The 21,631-nt window shown below is 44.6% G+C and overlaps 2 protein-coding genes across 8 annotated transcripts in view; one reads left to right on the forward strand and one right to left on the reverse strand.

The window, feature by feature from the left end:
* The window catches only part of exd3 (exonuclease 3'-5' domain containing 3), a 34,762-nt gene extending 21,741 nt beyond the window's left edge, over nt 1-13,021 (reverse strand). Inside the window, exons 1-14 of one of the 6 annotated variants that reach the window (XM_064308966.1) lie at nt 12,896-13,021; nt 7,968-8,049; nt 6,160-6,224; nt 5,655-6,002; nt 5,133-5,186; nt 4,879-5,018; nt 4,479-4,585; nt 4,216-4,289; nt 4,082-4,120; nt 2,799-2,965; nt 1,296-1,449; nt 990-1,188; nt 768-877; nt 228-411 (exon numbers count right to left, since the gene is read on the reverse strand). In XM_064308966.1, the coding sequence (XP_064165036.1) occupies nt 228-411; nt 768-877; nt 990-1,188; nt 1,296-1,449; nt 2,799-2,965; nt 4,082-4,120; nt 4,216-4,289; nt 4,479-4,585; nt 4,879-5,018; nt 5,133-5,186; nt 5,655-6,002; nt 6,160-6,224; nt 7,968-7,992 (1,666 nt within the window). In that variant the 5' untranslated portion in view covers nt 7,993-8,049; nt 12,896-13,021. Of the gene's footprint in view, nt 1-227; nt 412-767; nt 878-989; nt 1,189-1,295; nt 1,450-2,798; nt 2,966-4,081; nt 4,121-4,215; nt 4,290-4,478; nt 4,586-4,878; nt 5,019-5,132; nt 5,187-5,654; nt 6,003-6,159; nt 6,225-7,967; nt 8,050-11,427; nt 11,447-12,577; nt 12,802-12,895 lie in introns of those variants that run through there. The other 5 variants (XM_064308968.1, XM_064308965.1, XM_064308967.1 and 2 more) reach the window with 5 other exon arrangements.
* A 102-nt stretch (nt 13,022-13,123) lies between these two features.
* On the forward strand, nt 13,124-21,566 carry cdc37l1 (cell division cycle 37-like 1). 2 transcript variants are annotated; one of them, XM_064308971.1, is made up of 8 exons: nt 13,124-13,393; nt 14,844-15,128; nt 16,842-16,935; nt 17,571-17,686; nt 17,958-18,080; nt 19,424-19,597; nt 19,995-20,066; nt 20,974-21,566. In XM_064308971.1, exons 1-8 carry the CDS (start codon nt 13,292-13,294, stop codon nt 21,088-21,090), a joined length of 1,083 nt encoding a protein of 360 aa, XP_064165041.1. In that variant the 5' UTR covers nt 13,124-13,291; the 3' UTR covers nt 21,091-21,566. The 2 variants fall into 2 exon arrangements, with proteins under 2 accessions (XP_064165041.1, XP_064165042.1); XM_064308972.1 differs by lacking the exon at nt 19,995-20,066.
* Nucleotides 21,567-21,631: the final 65 nt, after the last annotated feature.

A 21,631-nucleotide genomic window follows, 5' to 3' on the forward strand; every position in this document is an offset into this window, starting at 1 on the left:
GCTTCAAAGAGAGTCAGCCGACGTTTCCCTTCTGCTGTTCCCTTCACCTCTGCTGAAGATCATCAGACAGAAATGCTCATGCCCCAGCATGTGATATAATTGGCATTTAACCGCGCAGTGCTTCTCCTCCTGTGCGCTACGCCGCGGCTGCTCTGTTTGTTTGGGCGGCAGTGGGAGGCGCAGTGTAGGCGTAGGAGGCGTTCACAGGGCTCAGGGCGGAGGCGCACCGGCGTAGCGCAGCTGGCTGTTCCGCAGCGGCCTCCTCTCCCAGTTGGACAGCTGCTCCATCTTGTCCAGCGGCTTCCCCAGGACCTGCTGCACCAGCAGGCTCAGGCCCTTCTCCGCGTGGCCCTCGCCCACCTCCACCGCCCGCGGCCCGCTGCGCGGACGCCCCCGGCAATTCCGCTGCATCTGCGGAGCGAACCAAAGAGGATATCGCTACGGCAACACAGCCCGCCAATCAGCAAACGACAGAACTAGAGAAATGTAGACGTAAAGTTTGTCATTAGAAAGGATCCGTTTTACGCACTCGATTTATAATTCCCAAGGGCCTGGCTACAGCAACCTCCTTAAAATAAAATCTTCACAAAGAAGGAAACTCAACAGGGGAGTGCTGAAAAGTAAATTCTTATTTCATTTGTCAAACAGATTGAAACAAAAATAAAAAGCGAATCCCGCAAATGTTTTCCTCCTTTGACATGGACCATGAAACATCCACACACCCATCAGCAAAGGCTGCCCCAGGACTGTACTGAACAGGACTGTACCTGCTGGTGCACACTGAGCAAGTCCAGCACCCCGTCCACTGCCAGAGGCTGCTCGGAGAACTGTGGCCAAGTGGCTAACAAGCTCTTCAGGTCACCTGACATGCCATAGCCTGGAAAGACAGACAGACAGACAGAGAGATAGACCCAGTGAGACACTCCAGGCTGGGGGCAGGGTTAAGAGCAGGAGATGTGTTCTCTGGAATGTAAATCTACTGTTCTCACCCAGTTTAAGGATTTTTGGGTCTGAGAAGAGTGTTCTGATGAACTCGACCGTGCGGTCGTGCTTGGCAAACTCGGCCTCACACAGGTCCAGCAGGAACACCTGCCCTGGCACTGCCAGCTGGATGAGAGCCACGCGCTGGCGAGGAATGGAACCGAAACCTGCCCGCCATTCCATGTCCATGCCCACGCGTGTGCCCGGCTGTGCGTGTGTGGGGCGGGCGGGAGGGAAGTGGGGTTGATTAATAGGACAGTAAAAATCCACACAGACATACACAAACCCACAAATACACATACATATGGTAGTACCTGCAACACCATTTGTCTGCAGTGCTCCAACTCCTCTTGTGTGTGGAGGAAGTGGACACTGTCCTTGGCAATAGGAAGCTGGTAATATCTCTCCTGGTCTGCTATTGGTGGGTCCCAGGGGTCCGCAGAGAGAGAAGAAACCACAGATTCACCTCTGTTGGTAGAAGAGTCACTAAACGATTACTTAATTTAACCATATGCGGAACAGGTAGGACAGTGAAACATTAATGTCACCAAAAATATGCTCCAACTTAACTGTCCAGAAATCCATGGGGTAGAGGGGAATGGAGTGTTACAATAAATCCTGCCACCCACACACCACACACCGATCCTCTGGTCCCCAGCTTGGTGCAGGACACCCACAGAGTATGCCTGTTTTCATTCCAACTAAGCTTTCAACGCACTGCCTTTGACTGAAGTGCTGCTTGAGTGATGGTCTGGACTTTTAAGCACAATTACGTGCTGCGGGTCCCCTGCAACAGGAGCCCTGATGAGTAAAGCATGTCTTTACTCATCCATTACGCTTTATTATGGCTTTCCTCACAGGAGCAGAGCACGACCCCTTTCATTTCTCTACTTTTACTCACACTCCCACCCTCCTGTCCATAAGAAGTGACTGGACACATTATTACAGACTTTCAAGAGCAAGTCTGTATTTCTAGAATATGAGGCCTCGAAGAAAACCGTCCTATGAATTGGGCCATTTATATTTTAAGAGGGTACTCTCTCCCCACAGTCCCAAACATGCAAGGCAAAGCTGTTCATGGCCTTAATCTCGATTCCTCACTTACGGTAATCAGTAATGACATTAATGGTTCAGTAGCACTAAAAATTGAGGCATGTCTGCCATAAATGTAATAAGCACCCACCTCCCCAAAACCACACCCAACAGTCCAGAGACAGAGAGGAGGGGGCGAAATGTATTCTGGAGCTCATATGACACTTGCTGTAGAGTTATCTACAGAACCATAAAATAACTTCATATTTATTTCACTAAAATATATTAAAAACTCTATAATGCTGATTCCTATAGGAGTTAAAGAGACAGACAGCTCCATAAACTCAGTGCATTTGTGGGTACATTACACTTATAGCTTTCGCCTGTACACTTACCTAATTGTTTAGTGAGTAGATATTTACAAACAAGTTCAATGAACACCTTTACTTGTTAATTACATCCTATTAACCACCCAATGAAACCTAATGAATGTATGAAAAAGTGCAGCAGGCCAGGACCAGGCCTGAGAGACAGTGCTGAGAAACTGAAAGCGTGAGACCGTGTGCGTGCGTACGTGCATGCGAGCGCGCTGCGGAGGAGATGCGCTGTGCGCTCTCGCTGTGGGGGAGTCGATGTTTGTGCGCCAGCGGTGGAGAGCAGGGCTGCCGTTCGCAGCGATGGGTGTGTTTAGCGAGCGAGGCGTTTCAGGGACAGGAGTTTGCATACGCGATGATGGGAATAGACAGGGCGAGACGCAGACGGTCCCGGGGGGGGGGGCAGCTCACCGCTCGGCGGGCGGCAGGCTCTGCTGCGTGTCCCACACCCCCAGAGGGAGCCTCTCCCTCGGGACCCCGTAGAGCAGCGACCACTGGGCAGCGACGGAGAGGCTGCAGTGCCGCACCAGCAGCTCCACCAAATGGACCTGCAGCTCGGGGCTGTCTGCCACTGCGGCCTGTGTGCAGAACACAGAGGGCTAAACGCACAGGCAACAAGCAATGCTCAGCCTGAACAATGCTCGTCATGCACCCACGCCTTACCACTGCAGCTAGGACAGGAAAATATACATTTAAATATTATATATAATTACTTTATATACTATACTATAATATATAAAATACATTTTTATATACATATATACATGTATGCAGGCGTACACACCCATGCACACACGCACACACACCCACGCACACACCCATGCACACACGCACACACACCCACACACACACGTGTGCACACACACACACATCCTTTCTCACACTGTGGCATCACGCAGTAAACAGAAGCAAACAAAACACACACACTCACAACAGGCTTGTGGCCAGACGCCCCAGACATATTGAATAAGTATAATCTTATACTGAAAGGGATAGGTTACTTTGATGGTTTTGTTTATATCATTTCAGTTGAACTTTGTCTTTTCAGTTGGCCCAGACAGTTTTTGTGTGCTACAAAGGATATTTTAGATATTTACAGACGTTCGTGACGACTTGCTCGCTATACAATGGCGGGTGTAGGGGCATTAGAGGCTTTGTGGTCTAAAGTAAGAAATTAAAACTCAAGTAATTCCAAAGCAGCTTGTACTATGCCATTATGTTTCCAAATGTTGTACATATGAATACACTCAGGTTTGAGGTCATGTGCCATTGGAAACAGTTCATAGTCACTAAAAAAAGATTAAACATTTTTTAAAGAATAATTGGGTAATATACACGTGTGCAACCTCTGGATGGTTATGTTACTGTACAACCTGCTTTAAACCATAGAGCCTATGCCTCTACACCAGCCACCATGAACTCGGCAGTTTGTCTGAAAGTCATGTGAACACCATTCACCACCCACAAAAAAACTGTCAAGGGAAATTGCAAATGCACACTCAAACTGCAATAATATCAAAAACCCCCAAAAAGGGAACTACCCAATTTGTGTGCTTGTAGATATTGCTCATCAGGAGTTACGAGGTGGAGAGCGTGCACACAGAAAACAGCACCCATTTGAAAAGGGATTAGAAGCCCCGGTTCGACTGTAACTCTACCCAACACTCTGGCTGCCTGCGCCTCACACCTCCTACCTGAATGTGGTCTCTCCAGTTCTCCTCTGACATGCCCTTCTGCAAGAGACAGACATGCGCGCCGTTGGACTGTGCAGAAGCCGCAACGACAAAGAGAAAAACGTGAAGGAAGGGACAGAGGCCCTGCAGCTCACCTCCACAAACCTCTTGTACATGAGGAACCTCAGGGAGTCCAGCTTCCTCTTGGTGACAGAATTGGGACACAGAGCTGAAACATAATGGAGGGAATTGTCAAGAGAGGGAGCCCATTTTCACATCAACCGTCAACTCTGGCCACAAACCGTGACCTCAATGACACATTCCAAATATGAGAGTGACACTGTACTCTTGGTCTCTCTCACACACACACACACACACACGCATGCATGCATGCATGCATGCACAAATGCACACACACCTGGGTCAATGTTGAGGCGCTCCATTAGCCTGAACACCTGTTTGCTGAGTATCTTGGGCTGAAAGCGCTCAGCTTGATGGTGGGAAAGAGACAAATCTGGGAACTCTCTGAAAGATAAACAAATGGGCAGTATGCAGCACACCTGTTTCTCTCTCCCTCTCTCTCACACACACACTCACTCATTCCCACAAATATCGCAGAGTGTTAGACCTCCAGCAGAATGTCCCCAGATCATCTCCACCCCAGCTGTCTCCACATTTAGAGCCATTCCCGTCCTCTCATAAACAGCAGGGCTTATGAGTGGACCTACCGGCTCATATTGGGTAAGAAGCAAGCAGTTCTGACATCACTACCTTTTCTTCCGGTCCTTGTAATCTACCTATTCTGCCCATTCTGTTACCTGCGCAGCTGGGCCAAGCTGAAGTTCGGGGCACACCACGAGTCCAGCAGCTTGACCAGGGCTTCCTCCAGATGGCTGTGGCCTTGCACGTAGGATTCGGCCAGGGACAGCTTGTCCAGGAGGACGAGGGGGACGCACACCTGCAGGCAAACAGATGACATCACCTTTGCGTGCACGTGTCCATCCACACACCTGTGAACACGCCAGTACTTACATAGCTGTGCCCTGAGGTCTGGAGACCGTGAGATCCTCACCTGCTCCATGTCCAGCGCTGACTGCAGCTTCAGTTTAATGCTTATCAGCGCCGCCTACAAGGAATAATGTGATCCAGCAGTCAATAGTGACAGTGGGAAAGGTGCATAAAATTCCCATACAATAACTGTGCTGTGACATACGATATGACTGATGATGTGACTATGACTGTTGCAGCCTTCTCAAAATACTATAAGGTGACAATTAAAGATTACAATTTTTGCTGTTCCTCACTGCCTAGCTGGGATCCTTGAAAATCTGCCCTCAAACAGTGGCCTCACTCAGGTTTGCTGTAACCCCTGACTCCTTTTGCCCCTTTGCCCTCCTCCATTTTTCCTCCCAATGTCAGTTCTACTGAGCCTTAGCATCACCATCAGAAACCTGCCAAGCAAGTGCTTACGCAGCAAGACCTCAAAAAACCCACTTGAGCCACTGCGACCCAGCAGCAGAAGAAACAGTCCCAGGACAGGAGCCCACCCTCAGTCCCTCCCTGACCCTCTTTAACCTCAGCGGCCACAGCTCACCTCCTTAAAGCAGCCCAAGGCCAGCAGTTTGTGCACGTGGCCCAGCAGAAGGGCCGGATCCAGGGACTGCAGCTGGTACACGTCCAGCAGAGGGCCGATGTAGCTGGGCTGGGCCTCTGACAGGAGGCCGAGGGCCCGGAGCTGCAGGCCGTGGACCTGCTCCGGGGCGCGGCCCTCCAGGCTGACCTGGGGATGGCTCTGCCGCCAGCGCACAAACTCCATGAGCACGCACTGGCCCAGGGATGCAGCCTTGCCCCTCAGCCTCCCGGGACAGCCCTCCAGCACGCACAGCAGGCTGCTCAGGGGGTCCTGGGAGTTAGAGAAGCCCATGCGGGCCTCCAAACGCACCTACAGCAAGACCGGGAGAGAAAAAACCACGCTCTACACTGGCTATTTCACACAAACACACACACACGTGCAGTGTTTACAAGAACATGCATACAGAAAAGACACTAGAAAAAGTGTCTGTGAAATGAATCATCTGTCCAACCTAATTAAATCTCACCTTCTCCTGCTCTTTCCTGTTCCATAGGTCAAGGAGGCATCCGAGCAGATCAGCATTGTCATCAACTGTGGCGCAATGCAGTGCAGACAACATACATTACTTTTCACTTTTCATAACTCAAACCAGGTTTGAAATTTCACACAATCCCAGACTTTCTGTTTCTCATGTTTGCATATGCATTATCGCACGTATTCTCACGCACAGTAAACACGCTGAAAATTTCTCACGCTCCGCCACAAGCTTCTATGTCATATCTCACTGTTATTGTGGTTAGCTCTTAACCAATGACACTGACGCTTGCGCCTCATTGATAGTATCAGACTCACACTGTGCTTTCCTCTCTCGATATGAGTGCGCAGCACAGTGTGTGGACACCGGAGGGCGTGCAGAGAGCCTTACTCAGGGCGAGCGGCTCAGACTGTGAGAAAGTGTTCAGCGTGGAGAGGTGTTGAAAATACGGGGGAAGGCCGCCACCTCGGATAGCAAGTGAGATCCGAGATACCGAGATGCTGCAAATTTGGCAGGGGGAGGTGGGAGAATTTGGGGACAAAAGGAAAACGATGGGACAGATAGACCAAAGTAAACATCTCCTCCAGCAGTCGCGAAAAGCTCCGGCCCCTCATGCTGTGTGGGCTGCGCAGACTGCACCCCACCCCCCTCCCAATCCCCACTCCTCCCTCCCTCCCTCCCTCCCTCCCTCCCAGGCTCAGTTTTCCTGTTCCCCTCCCCCTACCGGTCTGTGTTTGTCTTGGATTTCCCCAGGAAAAGCCAACACGGTGGTCATGGTGTAAAAATCCAACCTTCCTGACAGACAGCCTGGGAAAGCGGGCCGGAGGGCCCTTCTGCCTGCGTTTAACCCTCTGAGCCGCGCGCTCCCTCTGCCCTCCGCTCCAGGCCACGCCGCCAGGAGGAGGCCGGCGCGGGGGAGGGGAAGAATGTGGAATATGTTGGAGCTCAATAACAAAGAGCGCCCTGAGCGTGAGACAGGTAAACACAGGCACAGTCCAGCGGCTCTCTGGGAGCCACGGACGGCCAACGGGTGTCAGCCATGACAGTTTTGGTTCAATGTTGTGCGCTACTTGCGTGGAAGATAGAGTGTACTTTACAATGGCTGTTGGCAACTGGAAAGGGGAGGGGGGAGGTCCTTAAAAACTGGCACCTCCATTTTTAAAATAAAGGCGGAGACAGTTGAACATCACAGTTTAATATGTTTTACCCCCCTTATCTTCTCTCCTTTAATTCCAGCCAAGTTGAGACTGTGTGTCTAAGCAACTAGCACAATCTTTTCACTTACATCACTGACACCAAATAAAATCAGTTATTGCAATTATACCCTCCCCTGTCTGCTCCCCCGCCTCCTGTCCAACCACATGAGTTTAGACAGTCTGTCTGTAATGAAAATGCACTGCTATAGTCCTCTGAGGCCAAAGACCCACTCAGTGACTCAGTATCATGAGCGAGCCCATGTGTGTACTCACATACCTGAATACTACTACATCATAAAGATGAACAATTTGTGTTAGAGAAAATAAAAAATGTGTCAATATATTAAAATTGTAAGGTGTACCAGGATAAAATGTGGAGTTAAAAGTGGATGAATACTTTCTAAAGACAGTGTATGCTGCCATGGAACCACTACTGGAGCACTTCAGTTCTCTTCCCACGGGGAGGTTTTTGCAGGTCACCTGCTGGTTTTCAGGCCCTGTCTTTCCCAGTTTTCCTGAGAAGTGTCTTTGTGACAGTTTCTCTGTAAAAAAGTGCGCTGGAAATAAAACTGAACGGCAGGTTGAAGTTCAGGCCTAACTTACCCTCAGGCTGGGAAGAGTTGTTCATTCTTCTCCCACAGGTGGTATGTTCTCAGCCTACAGCTCTCTGTCCTGATGGAAAGACCTGTTTAATTTACAAATAACATACTTCAGCATCCATGTAAATGTGAATCAGGCACAGGTTACTCCAGGAGGGCAGTATCGGTGTATCTTGTCAGACTGCCGTCCGATTCTTTGCTCCAGTACTCTCCAAAAGATCCCCCAACAGCCTTGTTAGCAGCCCCACCATCCTGGCCAGCTCATGGATGTTCATGACCCCAAATCCAAACACAGAACTAATGCTTTGTGTCAAAGCATCTCCATGGCGTCTCCATGATACCTTGTTGCACTATTCACAATAAACTATTTTAATAAGATCCCACTTACTGTATTTAAAGGTCAAGATATACTGTATTTAAAGGTCAAGATATACTGTGCTGAAGTGGTTATGTCCTAAGTCTCTTAAGTTAGCAGTGTTGTTCACAATATGTTTTTCATGTTTCTTACTTTTCCAATGGGTGTGACGTTGTACCAAACTCATTTACAGTCCTTCAGAGTGACAGGTTCAGTTGACCCACAGGGTGGCATTAAGGTTACCATGCAGCCAGCTGCACAGATTGTCCAGGTGCTGGGTTTCTGAAAACCTTGTGAAAGGGCAAGCGCGATTTGCCTTAGGGGAAAACGGCACTTGAAATCGTAAAAGAGTGGAGCGGAAGTTTGGAACTCATAAACGGACTGCAGCTCAAGGCAGCAGTAATACTGCGGAGCCGAGCATGTGGTGAGCCGTGTGCCTCATGCTCCGTGCAGCGCTATTACAGGGCCCGAGTGCCGGAGGTGTCAAAGCTCACACACCCTCCCCAGGCCCCAGCACACACACACCCTCCCTGTGGGAACAGCAGCCCGAGACAGGGCAGGCTGCCAGCTGGCCCGGCGACATGCTTCTGAGGCTGAGGATGTTTTTTTAGGTCTGGTGTCTGGAGCTGTTTCTCTCTCTTTCTCTCAGCAGTCCCAGTGGGAGGTTCTTGGCGCTCAGCTCCTCAGTTTACAGCTCACAGACCCTGCCGAGTTCTCGCCTATTCACTACCGCCACCAAGTGTTCAACAGGGCAGCATAACAGTCTATAGTCTATAGTCCACACGACTGACTGTGCAATATTGATTTGTTTTTTTTTAAATCAACAGCACCATACTTGGTTCTCAGAAAAAGCCACAATGTCTTTTGCCAGAATTACTGAACCAAGAATGCCTCTGACAGCACTCGGTCAAATAGTGCAAACTATGTAACCACACAGATCAATAATGCTGTTTCTTGCCTTGAATGGGTCTTTGCTTCCCTCTAATGGTTGTGTTTGGTACAGCTAAACTTGGAAAACGTATTGTAGGGTCAATCAAAAATCAGCAATTATTGAGAGAGGGACATAATAAAATAATTACTTGTGTACAGTGAAACATGCATTTAAATCCATTGTTTGACATACAGCATTTGACTGGATGCATTTAGGAATTAATAGTGCTAGAAAAGTTTAAGTTAAACTGGGTAGTTGGATTTTGGCCACCCAGCTGAGTACTATGGTGACATTACTGACAGTCAAGAACCATCCCTTACTAGTATTGAGAGAAAACTCCACACTGCACATCCTTCAAGCTAGTTCTCTTGGTCAATGACTTCGTTTCCCAGAAATAGACACACATTGATTTCTTTCAGAAATTACAAATTTTAGCTTGAAAACAGTTTGAGATGGACATTTTATCTTTTTGCTGCAACCAACTACAGGTACAATAACAGGTCCACTGTACATGCTTACATTAGTTAGCCCACGTCACACTCTGCAATACTGGATCATTACAGTAGCCAAATTTGTGAGCTACCAGGGTGAGGTGTAACTGAAGACCTAGCCCCAGCCATTCAGGCTCTGAACAAACGTGTCAACAATAGAACAAATCTAATGATACATCTAGAATTAATATACATGTATATGTATACATGTATATCTGTGCATACTGTATATGCAAAATATTATGACAGGAATGAGGATGATGAGAGAGTGCCTGGTCATCGGCCTGGGAGCTGAAGCTGAAGCATATGCAGCAAGACAATGATCCAAAACACAAAAGCAAATCCATACCTGAAAGGCTGAAAAGAAATAAAATTTAAGTTTTGGAGTGGCCTAGTCAAAGTCCTAACTTGAACCCAATAGAGATGCTGTGGCAGGACCTGAAATGGTAAGTGCATGCTCAAAAACCTACCAATTTGTCTGAATTAAAGCAGTTCTGCAAAGAAGAGTGGGCTACAATTCCTCCACAATGATGTGAAAGACTGACATCAAATTATAGAAAGTGCCTGGTACTAGTTATTGCTGCTAAAGGTGGTGCAACCAGTTATTAACTATAAGGGGGTAAGTACTTTTTCACATGGGTGATTGACAACCTTTTTCATTAATTAAATAATTATTTTTTTAAATGTGTTTTTGTTTACCTAGGTTCCCTTCGTCTAAACCATTCAGCATGACAATAGGGCAACTACTTTTCCATAACACTGTAATGGGACTAACAGAGTTTGGTTCTTTTTATTTTATGTGACTGAAGACCCTAAACACTGCCATTGCTACACTATCCAAATAGCCATTTCAACCTTGTAGCAATCTTAGCATTCCTAGCATATTGGGTATCTAGGGTCAGCTATTACATGCACATGGGGAACTGGTGGTTCCTCTCCCAGTCCAGATTGAATGTGAGGTCTTTTGAAAGAGGAACAAAACAAGAAGGATTCTTCATTAACCATTCTCTGCATTTACCATTCTCTGGAATGTGTTCTCTAATAAAGTTCCCTTAAAGAGCATCTCTGTATGTCTGCTGCTGTCCACTCTCATGTGGGATACGCAGATAAGCCAATCATCAAGATAAAGAAGGACCATGAAGCATTCCTAGATGATTCCTCTGCATTATGAATACATGGAAGTGAAGTGGCATTATTCATCCCCAGATCTAGGGGCGTGGGATCTTGGGCTGTGCTAGGCATATATAATGGCAGCATACACAGGTACGAATCCAGATTTCTGAGGTCCAGAATTGGACTACAACCTGCAATCTGTTCAGAGGGATCTACTTTCAAGGTCATACTTTTCAGTAACCAGGATAGTATTTCCGTTAAGTAGGCCTGGGTGGTCACAGAATCCCTAATGTCTGGTGCTGGCCCTATAGGGCACTGGGTATCACCTAGGGTAACTGCAGTTTGTACCCATGAAAAACTGAGATATGGCAGGGCTTCACATTAAAAGTAGCCTGGGATGACCTTGCCTAGCAAAACTGTTGCAAATGTGCAGCTTTATTTGTCATCTAGTTTCCAAGTCAGAGCCTCTCCAAATGTGTGGTGCCGAATGTGTGTGCATGAAGTGGTGTCAGAACCGCTGTGTGGATTCACTCAACAACTGAACACCTGGACCGATTAATGAATGGAAAATTACCTGTAGGTGGGGTTTGTCCATTGTGGCCATTCCTTGTGGCACATACAAAATGAATGTAGGCTTCTCTTCCTCTGCCCTACGCGTGTGATGCTGTGCTGCTTTTGTCATTCAAAACCTTAACAATTAAGAGAACAAAAGAGGCGTGCGCCCAACCTCAAGTTGCCACAGCATCAGGACGCTACCCAACCCCACCCCCCCCCCCCCCCACCAACCAACCATACCCCTCTCCCAAAGAAAGAGGCAACCTCTCGCTCCACTAATTCTGACTCCTGCTGCATTGCCTATTTTCCTTTATTCCAACAGACCACAGCAGCCGTAGTGCAAAACAGAGCACACAGTATCTCATATTGAAATCTCACAGACTGATAACGTTCTATTTTGCATTCTAACGTTAGCTATCTAGCAACATAATGTCATCGCAATGTAACAATGTTTTAGCCTCTTAGTCGCTAACTGCCTACACTACCACCGTAAATTACTCCGGCGGCAAAATGTCAAATTAGTCAGATGACTGTTAATTTGCCAACTAATGTCACTAGCTTTGTCATTTTAGTAACGTTATTTCAGTATTTCTATTCATAATTCGATCAAGCTATTAAGCAATATAGATATGACTTGCCTCTTGTAGTATAGACTACAGACGAATTCCCTAGGCTAACATTAACGTAACTCTGCAGCCAGCTAACGTTAGCGAAATTAATGCCGTTGCCTATCCAATAATCAAATCATTCATAGATTTAGGACAACCATGGTTAGACTATAGCTGAGCTACACACAATAATCAATCGTTTCAATAAATTTACCGTTAGTGGTAGACCCTTATTATAGCTATAATAGGGTAATGGCAGCTAATCAGCGATAACTAACGTTTAATCCTGACAAACTGCCTGACTTCTGTCCTAAGGAGAAAGTCAGCTAGAAATCAAATTTCACAGGTAGCTAGCTAAACGTTCAGTTCTAGTCACAGCTATGGTTGGCAGAACTTTAGCATTGCTACTAATGTTAGCTAGTTAAGGTGGAGCAGGACCGCTTCAAAATCACATATTGGGCAAATACCTATATACAATTTTCATGAATAGCTGCATTGAGATAATCTGTCATTTCCACTTCGGTAAAGTTATAACTTTGTAAGAGGACGAGATCAACTTACGCGTGATAGAACCAAGCTGCCAGTCAAAATAGTTCAACTTCCGGTGCCGGGTTCGCATCAGGAAAACATTTTAAATGCAAACCGTCTTGCTACAGCATATATTAACGATTTATTCATTAAATTATGAAGCCTCCTTTCACTTATCATAATTTTAATGTATGTGGACACAGGCACAATAATCTCACAAAGTTGCAAGAATAAGTCCCTAATTGAAAGAGGTATTAATGGATGCTTGTGAAATTATATAATGAAAGTGAAACTTAGCTGTATATGAATCTTACTGAAAAGAATCTCATTTTGGGTTTTTACAGGTGGTACCTTCTTGGGGCAGGAAGGTTTGAATAAACCTGCAGAACCAGTGACTATCCAAGTGTCCAGGACCAATGCCCTAGAAAGAGACCTGTTTCAGGACTTGAATTGCAGACACCATAGTCGGGAACAAACACATACACCAGGGGGCAGGAATGAGGCCAGTGTGGTCGTCTCATACACCGTCGAATAAAAGATTTGTCACGTGATTAATCTTGGGTCACGTGGTTGTGAGTCAGCAGCATGGAGGCAGAAGTTGTCATTTCTAAAAACGGCAGCTGATGTTTTATATCCTTGGGAGAGAACGTTCTAACTAGCTGCTTTGCTAGCATTGTACTAACCTTCCTCCGTTTTTCTCTTGCGTCTTGGGTAGTTTATAGTAAGCTGTGGGATAGCGGAAACGCGATGGAGTGGTTCGGTAGTGGAACTGCCGTATTCTCTGAAGAAGGCAGTGGCAGTGTCTCGGGGTCAAAAAGCTTCCAGAGTTCGCTACTGCAACACCAGCAGGTAATCTGCAGTGATGGAGTTACTGAACACACCTTGTCAATCATTCTTTACTTTCGGTTAGCTAGCTACAATTACACACGCGCGCGTTTTTTAGTTTGGTTGATTGCGAGTTATGGGTGCCCACTGCAGTTAGCTAGCTAGCTGGCTAACGTAGTTTGTTGCAAGATTGCTTATTGGAATAGCAAGAATCATGTAATTTTAGGTAGCTAATACCTGATATCTATGATAACTTAAGCTTTATATTCTCGGTTAACTGACTTTCTTAGATGGCTATACGAACGTGTGCTATTCAGCAGAACACCATGAAACAAATATGGCTTGTTCGCTAGCTAGATGCACCGATACATACTTGCAGCAACGTTAGTAAACAGTACCTAACTTAGCGACAACAGCTACCAAATGGCAGCACGTTAAATAATTTAACAGATAGGTAGTCGTAGTTTGGCCTCGGCAGATCAAACACTCTTTTTGCTTCTGAGAACAAGGCTATGACAGCTGGTAATGTTGGCTGCACCTCGTGTTGCTAATTGAGATTGTGATGTCACCAACGACACCTTTTTCCCCTTGGGGAACTCACGTTCCATCCGCATGATAATATATTAATATACACTGCAATGTACGTATTAACATATACGGCCATAACATTTGAGAACACTTTCTCTTTTAAATTTACACAGCGTAGTCTAAGGATGCAACACATTGTTTTTTTTTATGAATAGGACTCCTAATTCATGTGGACACTGAGGTGATTGACAGGGACTGGCCTTACTACCTCAGTGTGAGGCAGGGGCATGTAACGTGACAGTCTTGGTGAACATTGTGGTTGTGTCTCTAATTTCTGGTACAGGGATGAAATTCACACTGATGTTGTTTTCCAGTGGTGAACATGTATGAGAAATATCCTTATAGCTGCAGGTTGTTGGGCTCTGCTACTACTATTTTTCTGGGTCGACAGTGCTGTAATTTTTGTTTCAGGTGTATTCTTTATGGTAATTCAAAACCTAGTAGAACTGGAAAACATGGAACTAATCCTGCCTATGCCCCACTGTTTATGAAAAGTACTTAACTTGTGAAGAGCTCTCTTTCTTTGTTCAGTGTTTCATGGATGTATTCTGTATGTGTTCAGGATTAGTGTTTTGGTAAATGGTTAGCAAAGGTAATTAACATTAGTGCTTTAGTGCATATACACTCATTGACCTGGGAATGTTCTTAGCCAGGTCTGGCTTTGTTCTGTTAGATTGTAAATCAGAGTGTATGCAAAATTCATGCAATGTAATGTTAAGGTCACCTATACACAATGAATCTAATTATGTCACACAGTGATCTCCTCAGTTCTCTGGCTGATTTCAGATTCAGTCGTTAATGTCTCTCTATAGTGGTGTGTCATCTGGGTGAGGAAAGCGCCGAGTTCGTGACCTCAGAGGTGTGTTGTCCTTCCCTGTCTTTGCAGCCGACGGCAGACAGCATGGCATCACTGTGTCAGAGCCAACAGCAGTGTGTGAAGGCCTCCATCCTGTCCAACTGGCAGTTGGTTGAGGCACAAGACCAGCTCTGTGGGCTGGAGCTCCATGGCTCAGAGTCGCTGGAACAGGAGCGCGCCCGTGTCCTCACCAGCGTGGCTGAGCTCTCGCAGACTGAGTGTGAGTGGCGTCGCAAGGAGAGCATGCTGGAAAACCAGGACCTTCGCTGGAGTCCTGTGCCCAACCCAGATTGCAACAGGGATGTCTTTAACAAGGTACCAATGCAAATCCAGATAAATATAATATTTAATGACTGTATTAGGAGATCATATTCATTATGAAATTAAGTAACCCACATATGCAATGCCCTCCATAATGTTTTGGATGAAGGCTTTTTTTTTTTGTTGATTTGGCTCTGTACTCGACAATTTTCAGATTTGTAGTCAAAACAATTCACATGTGGATAAAGTATACATTCTCACCTTTTATTAAAGGGTATTTTTTATACATTTTGGTTTCAAACGCCTCCAAACTCATTGGATGGCGCTTCATCCTACAGCAAGACGGTGATCCCAAACATACTTAAAAGCAACAAAGGAGTTCTTCAAAGCCAAAAACTGCAAAATTCTTGGCTGACCAAGTCCGTCACCCGATCTATGGTAAATGGTAAATGGACTGCATTTTTATAGCGCTTTTATCCAAAGCGCTTTACAATTGATGCCTCTCATTCGCCAGAGCAGTTAGGGGTTAGGGGTAAGGTGTCTTGCTCAAGGACACTTCGACACGCCCAGGGCGGGGTTTGAACCGGCAACCCTCCGACTGCCAGACAATCGGTCTTACCTCCTGAGCTATGTCGCCCCAATCTGAATTGAATTGAACATACGTTTCATATGCTGAAGAGAAAACGTAAGGCAACTAGCCCCCAAAACAAGCAGATGCTTAAGGTGCCTGCAGTACAGGCTTGGCAGAGCATCACGGGAAAAGATACTTGGCAACTGGTGATGTCTATGGTCACAGACTGCAAGCTGTCATTGCATGCAAAGGAAATGTGACAAATTACTAAACATGACTACTTTCATTTTTGTAACATTAATATGTCCCAAACATTATGGTGCCCTGAAATGCAGGGTCTTTGTTTAAAAAGTGCCACACGTTTATATATATATATTTTTAACTAATAAAAGCTGTGAATCTGCACTTCAACCACTGTGAATTGTTTGATTATAAATAAAATTGTGGAGTACAGAGCCAAATCAATAAAAAAATTTCCTTTGACCTAAACGTTATGGAGGGCACTATATAATTATTATATACTACATGACCGAAAGTATCTGACACCCCTTAGTCTGGGGCTGTTTTGCATGGTTTGGGCTTGGCCCCTTAGTTTGAGTGAAGGCAAATTCTAATGCTGCAGCGTTCAATCACATTTTAGATGATTCTGTGATTCTCCAACAGTTGGGGAAGGTGCTTTGCTGTTTCAGCAAAACAATGCCCCCGGGCACACAACAAGGTCAATATAGCACTGGTTTTGTCAAGAAAGGTTTGGAAGAACTTGACTGGCCTGCACAGAGCCCTGACCTCGACCCCATCCAACACCTTTGGAATCAATTGGAAAGCCAACTGTGAGCCAGGCCTAAACGCCCAATCAGTACCCAACCTCACTAATGTTCTTCTGGCTGAATGGAAGCAAATCCCTGCAGCAATGCTTCAACATTATGTATAAAGCCTTCCCAGAAGAGTGGAGGTTGTTATAGCAGCAAAGGGTGGACCAACAATATGAATGCCTATAATTTTGGATGAGATGTTGGATGTCAGGTGTCCAAATACTTTTAGTCATGTAGTGTGTATATATATCTTAAATTTTTTGTGGTATAATGCTTTTTCCTTGCTTTGGCATGGTGTCAGGTTCCATGTAGTTTGATCCATTAATCAGTACAAGTGCAGTTTACAAGCATGCTAATTACATTTTTTAATCTTCTTTTTTATAGAGTATTATCAATGTTCAGAGTAGAAGCATAGAAGTGGAACAGGACAAGACTAAGACCTTTGTTCAGAATTATGAGCAGGAGTTGAGGCATTTTGGTAAGTGATAATATAATCACAATTGAAACATCTTGTTCAAATTATGAATTTATAGTGCTTGCTTTGCATTCTCTCACTTGTCAAATATGAGGGGTAAATTTTCTTACAGTTTTGACATAAGAAGATCCATGTATAATTTTCAAGGGAAGTTTCCTTTTTGCATGTTGATCTAATAGAATAGTATTACCTGCATGGGTTTGTCTCACTGTTAAACTGTGGGCTTGACTCTGAGTCCAGAGAGCGGTCCAACAATAGTGATTGCCTTGGGAAAATAAAACCAGATGTCTGACTGCAGAACTGCTTAGCAACTGGCCTGATTGTGTTAGTAACGTCACAGGTCTAATTCACAATTCAGTTTGTTCAGAGCTCCATCTGGACCACAGAAGCTTACTGTAGGTGAGTGAAAAGAAAAAAGGTTACTGTCGTCTGCTTATTGTATCAAACTGCCATGGCATGTCCACTGCGGCTACACCATATGTCATATTCTAGTGATGAATGAGACCAATGGTTAAGATGGTAGGAGGAAGGAAAATGTTATTTCACACTGTTACAAACCTAGGCCACAAAAATCTTTCAGGTTGCATTTTGTAAGTATTTTTTTAAAAACTGTGGCATGCGTGTATGTGCTTGTGTAGGTATGTTGCGACGTTGGGATGACAGCCAGCGATTCCTATCTGATCGGCCCCACCTTATCTGCGAGGAGACGGCCAATTACCTGATCTTGTGGTGCTTCCGGCTGCAGGCTGAAGAGGTCAGGCTAACCCACTGTGCAGCTTACCCTGCACTGTTTGGGCTTTGTCACGCTGACTAGTGGAAACTTGACTGGCTGCCAGTTTCTCTTGGCTAATTTTCAGTATCATTGGAGTGGACATCAAAATGAAATAATTTGTATTGTTCCAGGGGTCCCAGCCTACCACATCCTTTATATGGTAGAAAAACACAATTGTATTTACCCAAATGAATATTGTCTGTATTGTAGATATCGGTCGGTAACATAATGCTTCCAGTTGTTTTGTTAACAGAAAGAAGCTTTGATGGAACAGGTTGCACACCAAGCTGTCGTCATGCAGTTTATTCTGGAGATGGCCCGAAATTCCCAGCAGGACCCACGTGGTTGTTTCCGGCAATTCTTCCAGAAGGCCAGAGTAAGTGGAATTAAGTCTCTTTTGCATCTACATGAACTGTCCCCTGTCTTTACTTTTAAAGCATTTGAATACATGCTCGCTGAGCCATTTCTCAAATAGGTGTATATATATGAGAGAAAATTAACCGATTAAGTAGAACTAAGTGGAGATCTGTTAGTTGTACAGCTCCCTGGTTCACAGAAGACAATCAACTGAATTTGAATCATCTAATAAAATAAGTAACCAGAAGTATTTAATGCTTCACACTACACAGTAAAGTGTCTCGTGTTAATTCAACTGTAACAGAGTACATATGAGTCAAATAGGGATATGTACTCCGTAGGAGTTGATTTAACGCTGAACTGTTTCTTTTACCACTGGGGGGGAGGGGGGGTCTTCACATGACTTTGGCCTGTGGGTTAACATGTTCCTGTAACTGCACTGCTGGCTCCCCCTTCACAGCCTGCTCTTGTGAATATCCAGTTCCATCATTGTTGTAATGTTTCAACCCCTTTTCGAACACAAGGCTATGACTTAATTGTAAACTTTGAAACATAGTTTGTGCCTGTGTATGTATAGATACTGTTATGTTAGTTAACTAGATAGCTAGCTAGCAGTTGTGAATTACATTATGTGGCTATCATTTGCTAACTAGGTGGATACACTTACAAACCTTGCAAAGTAATTAAGACAGTTAGGATATTATCCTGGGAAATATCAGGGAAGGTATAGCTAACTAACTAGCTAACTGCTTACCTTCCAGTTGTAATTTACATAGCCAATGTTAGCTATAGGTACCCAAATATATCTAGCTTTTTAAGATAACTCCTCATTAAATTCTATTCATCTAGTATAAATGTTGGATTTATCTAGTGTTGACGCTACAGATTGCATTGAATGCACAGGCTATACACAATACATACACAAGTGTCAAAGTGCTATCCAATAAGAGGTTGACACATCACAATGCAGTGGAATCGGATATGGTTTCGTTGAATATCATGGGTTTAACCGGCTTTTGATTCCAATACTCCTCTCTGTCCATACATGACAGGTAAGCATATGTAAATGTAAATATTCAGGAGGTTCATTTTTGTACAATTGTATTGCAGCTTTTGGTCAACTTAGTGGCTTTCACAGTGACTGACAGAAACTATTTGAAAACTTTGGGATATTTGTGCATTTTTATTACGGGTGTAATGTAGGGTAGGCATACAAATTGTATTTTAAGTAGCCTCTTCCCAAAATAAGAGAAATGCCTGTGCAATGCTGAAACATTTATTCAATAAACTGTTTACATTTCATCATGCAGTCAACCTGTAAAACAACTTTGTTAGTGAAAATTATTATTTCATGTCTTCAAGACGAGACAAGACGGTTATTTCGATGTCTTCCGAATGGAGCTGGAAGCCTTCAAGCAAAGGGTGAAGGACTACACTGTCAAGTGTAAAGGGGAGAGTCTGAACAACGCGGAGCACCAAAAAGCCCCAAACCGCTGCCGCCTGGACCCCAAAGAAGTCCTGGAATCCTTACCTCCCGTATGTTACACCTCAGACCATCTTCCTCTCACTTGCATGCTTTCTATCGGGTCATAGTCCTTGATAGTTTTTGGAAACTCAGCTGAATATTGACATTACATTATCCACTTGCACTTCTGCCCAGGATCTGTTCATGTCCAGCATATAAATTCCAGATGTTTGGCTTTTACCAAACTTTGTTTGATGGAAAATGCTGTTGAAACACCTTTCACAGTACCACTTTAAATACTTAAAAATAAATGTATACATAGGGCCTGAGGGCATTCTACCATTGTGTTGGGAGAAAGACGCATACTAAGCATTGTCTTCCACAGTGACATTTTGTGCATCCTACAAATTACACCTTTGTGCTAGTGGCCTCGTTGAAATATAAAAAGGGAGTTTTTCTCTGTTGTAGGAGCTAAGGAGGGGCTTCCAATTACAAAACGTGCAGATCCTACAGAATGTTCTCAGCACTATGAATCCACAGGTACTGCCACAATTCAGTTTACCACATCACTTCAGAAACAAGGCTGATATGATGCATAGAGACCTGCTATGCTTACAGAAGCAAGGCTGATGTTCAGTGTTGTCCACAGAGTACTCATAGCCCACTATCCTGGAACATAATCATTTTAATTATGTCTTTATCAAGGCAACTCCGGAAATGTTTGAAGTTTATTGAGAATACATACAGATTCACTTTAAAATATTTTTTATTTAGTTCAAACAGGTTTACAACCTTGGTACTATTAATCCGCTCTGTCTGTGTAGTTTTAATGATGATATTTCAAAGCAAAACAGGACTTTACTGTAGTGGGACCTGTAATGGTGTAAGAGAACTCATAAGTGAAGGATGGAAAATAGGCCATGCACCCATCTGGCTGTAAATTATGGCAAGAGATCGCAGCCATCTGGCCTCTAAAGCTGATGTCATGCCAAATCTTTATACAAATAAAATAAATAAGAAATATAAATGATACTAAGCACAGGACTCTGGATATGTCAGCTGAGCCGATGAGAGATGAGGAGTTCAGAAACCGCAGGTTATATAACAAGCAGTAATCTGTGAGATCAGGAAGGAAAACACTTCTTGCCCTAAGCTTTCTAATAGTAATCATTCACCAAATCCTTTAAAATAATCAGTGAACAAACTGAAACATTTCTGCCCATCAGACCCGAGGCAGTCCTTTGTGTAAACTACCAGTTGCTGTTCACAAAGGAGCTTTCGATTGCTGTGGATTTCTCATTCTACGTAGATAAATGCTATTACTTCTGTAAGAACAAGGAGATTTATTCGTTGGTTAGACTAGATTGCTGAAGTGTACGTCTTGGTATTTGTAATGCTGAGTTTCATTGGATGAAGGCTCCCATGTGTTTCCCCTCTGTGTCACCAGGTGGCAGAGTACCATGTGAAGCGTTGCTTGGATGCAGGTTTATGGAGCAACACAGCGCGAGGGCTGAAAGAGGACGCCATGGAAACAGACGAGCCCAGACGGATGGAAACCTCGTAGCAGCTCCTCCTCCTCTAACGAATTTCATTCAGATGGGAAAGTGAAAAGCCCGGTAGAGCGGACGACCCACACAGACTATTTTTGTATGAAGATTCCGCGTCTGGATGTGTGCTGCACTTTATATTTGTTCTCGAAAGTATTTAAAAAAAAGAAAATGGTATCGTGGAGCTCTTATTTTTGTTGAAAGTGGTTTCTGATCATGATTACTTCTTTGGAGAGTGGACAGAGGGGTTCTGTGGGTGGGTTTGAGGCAGTAGATGTTTGATCTGTTGGATCCTGAAAAAGATGGATTGGATTCTTGGATTGCAGGTGGCTGGGAAGAGCTGCTTGTTTCCGCTTTCATCTCTCAACTTTAGGATGCTGAAGGGAATTAGCTAGCTAATTAAGTCTTAGCCTCACATAAGCTTAGCACAGATGCCAAATACCCTTGCTGGAGAAAAATCAATAAAGTATTTGTTGTTTTCAGTTTTTTTTAACCACAGGTTGTTATTTTCATGAACATTTGTTTAAGGTTATCACTATTCTTCTGAAAGTTGCTTGT

Source organism: Anguilla rostrata, chromosome 14 (genome assembly GCF_018555375.3).
Source record: "Anguilla rostrata isolate EN2019 chromosome 14, ASM1855537v3, whole genome shotgun sequence".
Taxonomy (NCBI): domain Eukaryota; kingdom Metazoa; phylum Chordata; class Actinopteri; order Anguilliformes; family Anguillidae; genus Anguilla; species Anguilla rostrata.

What these genes read in the sequence shown, in the direction of transcription:
- cdc37l1 (XM_064308971.1), top strand. Translation starts at nt 13,292, where the DNA reads ATGGAGTGGTTCGGTAGTGGAACTGCCGTATTCTCTGAAGAAGGCAGT. An exon ending in CGCTACTGCAACACCAGCAG is followed by an intron (nt 13,394 to 14,843) that starts GTAATCTGCAGT and finishes CTGTCTTTGCAG; the next exon opens with CCGACGGCAGACAGCATGGC. An exon ending in TCCGGCTGCAGGCTGAAGAG is followed by an intron (nt 17,687 to 17,957) that starts GTCAGGCTAACC and finishes TTTTGTTAACAG; the next exon opens with AAAGAAGCTTTGATGGAACA.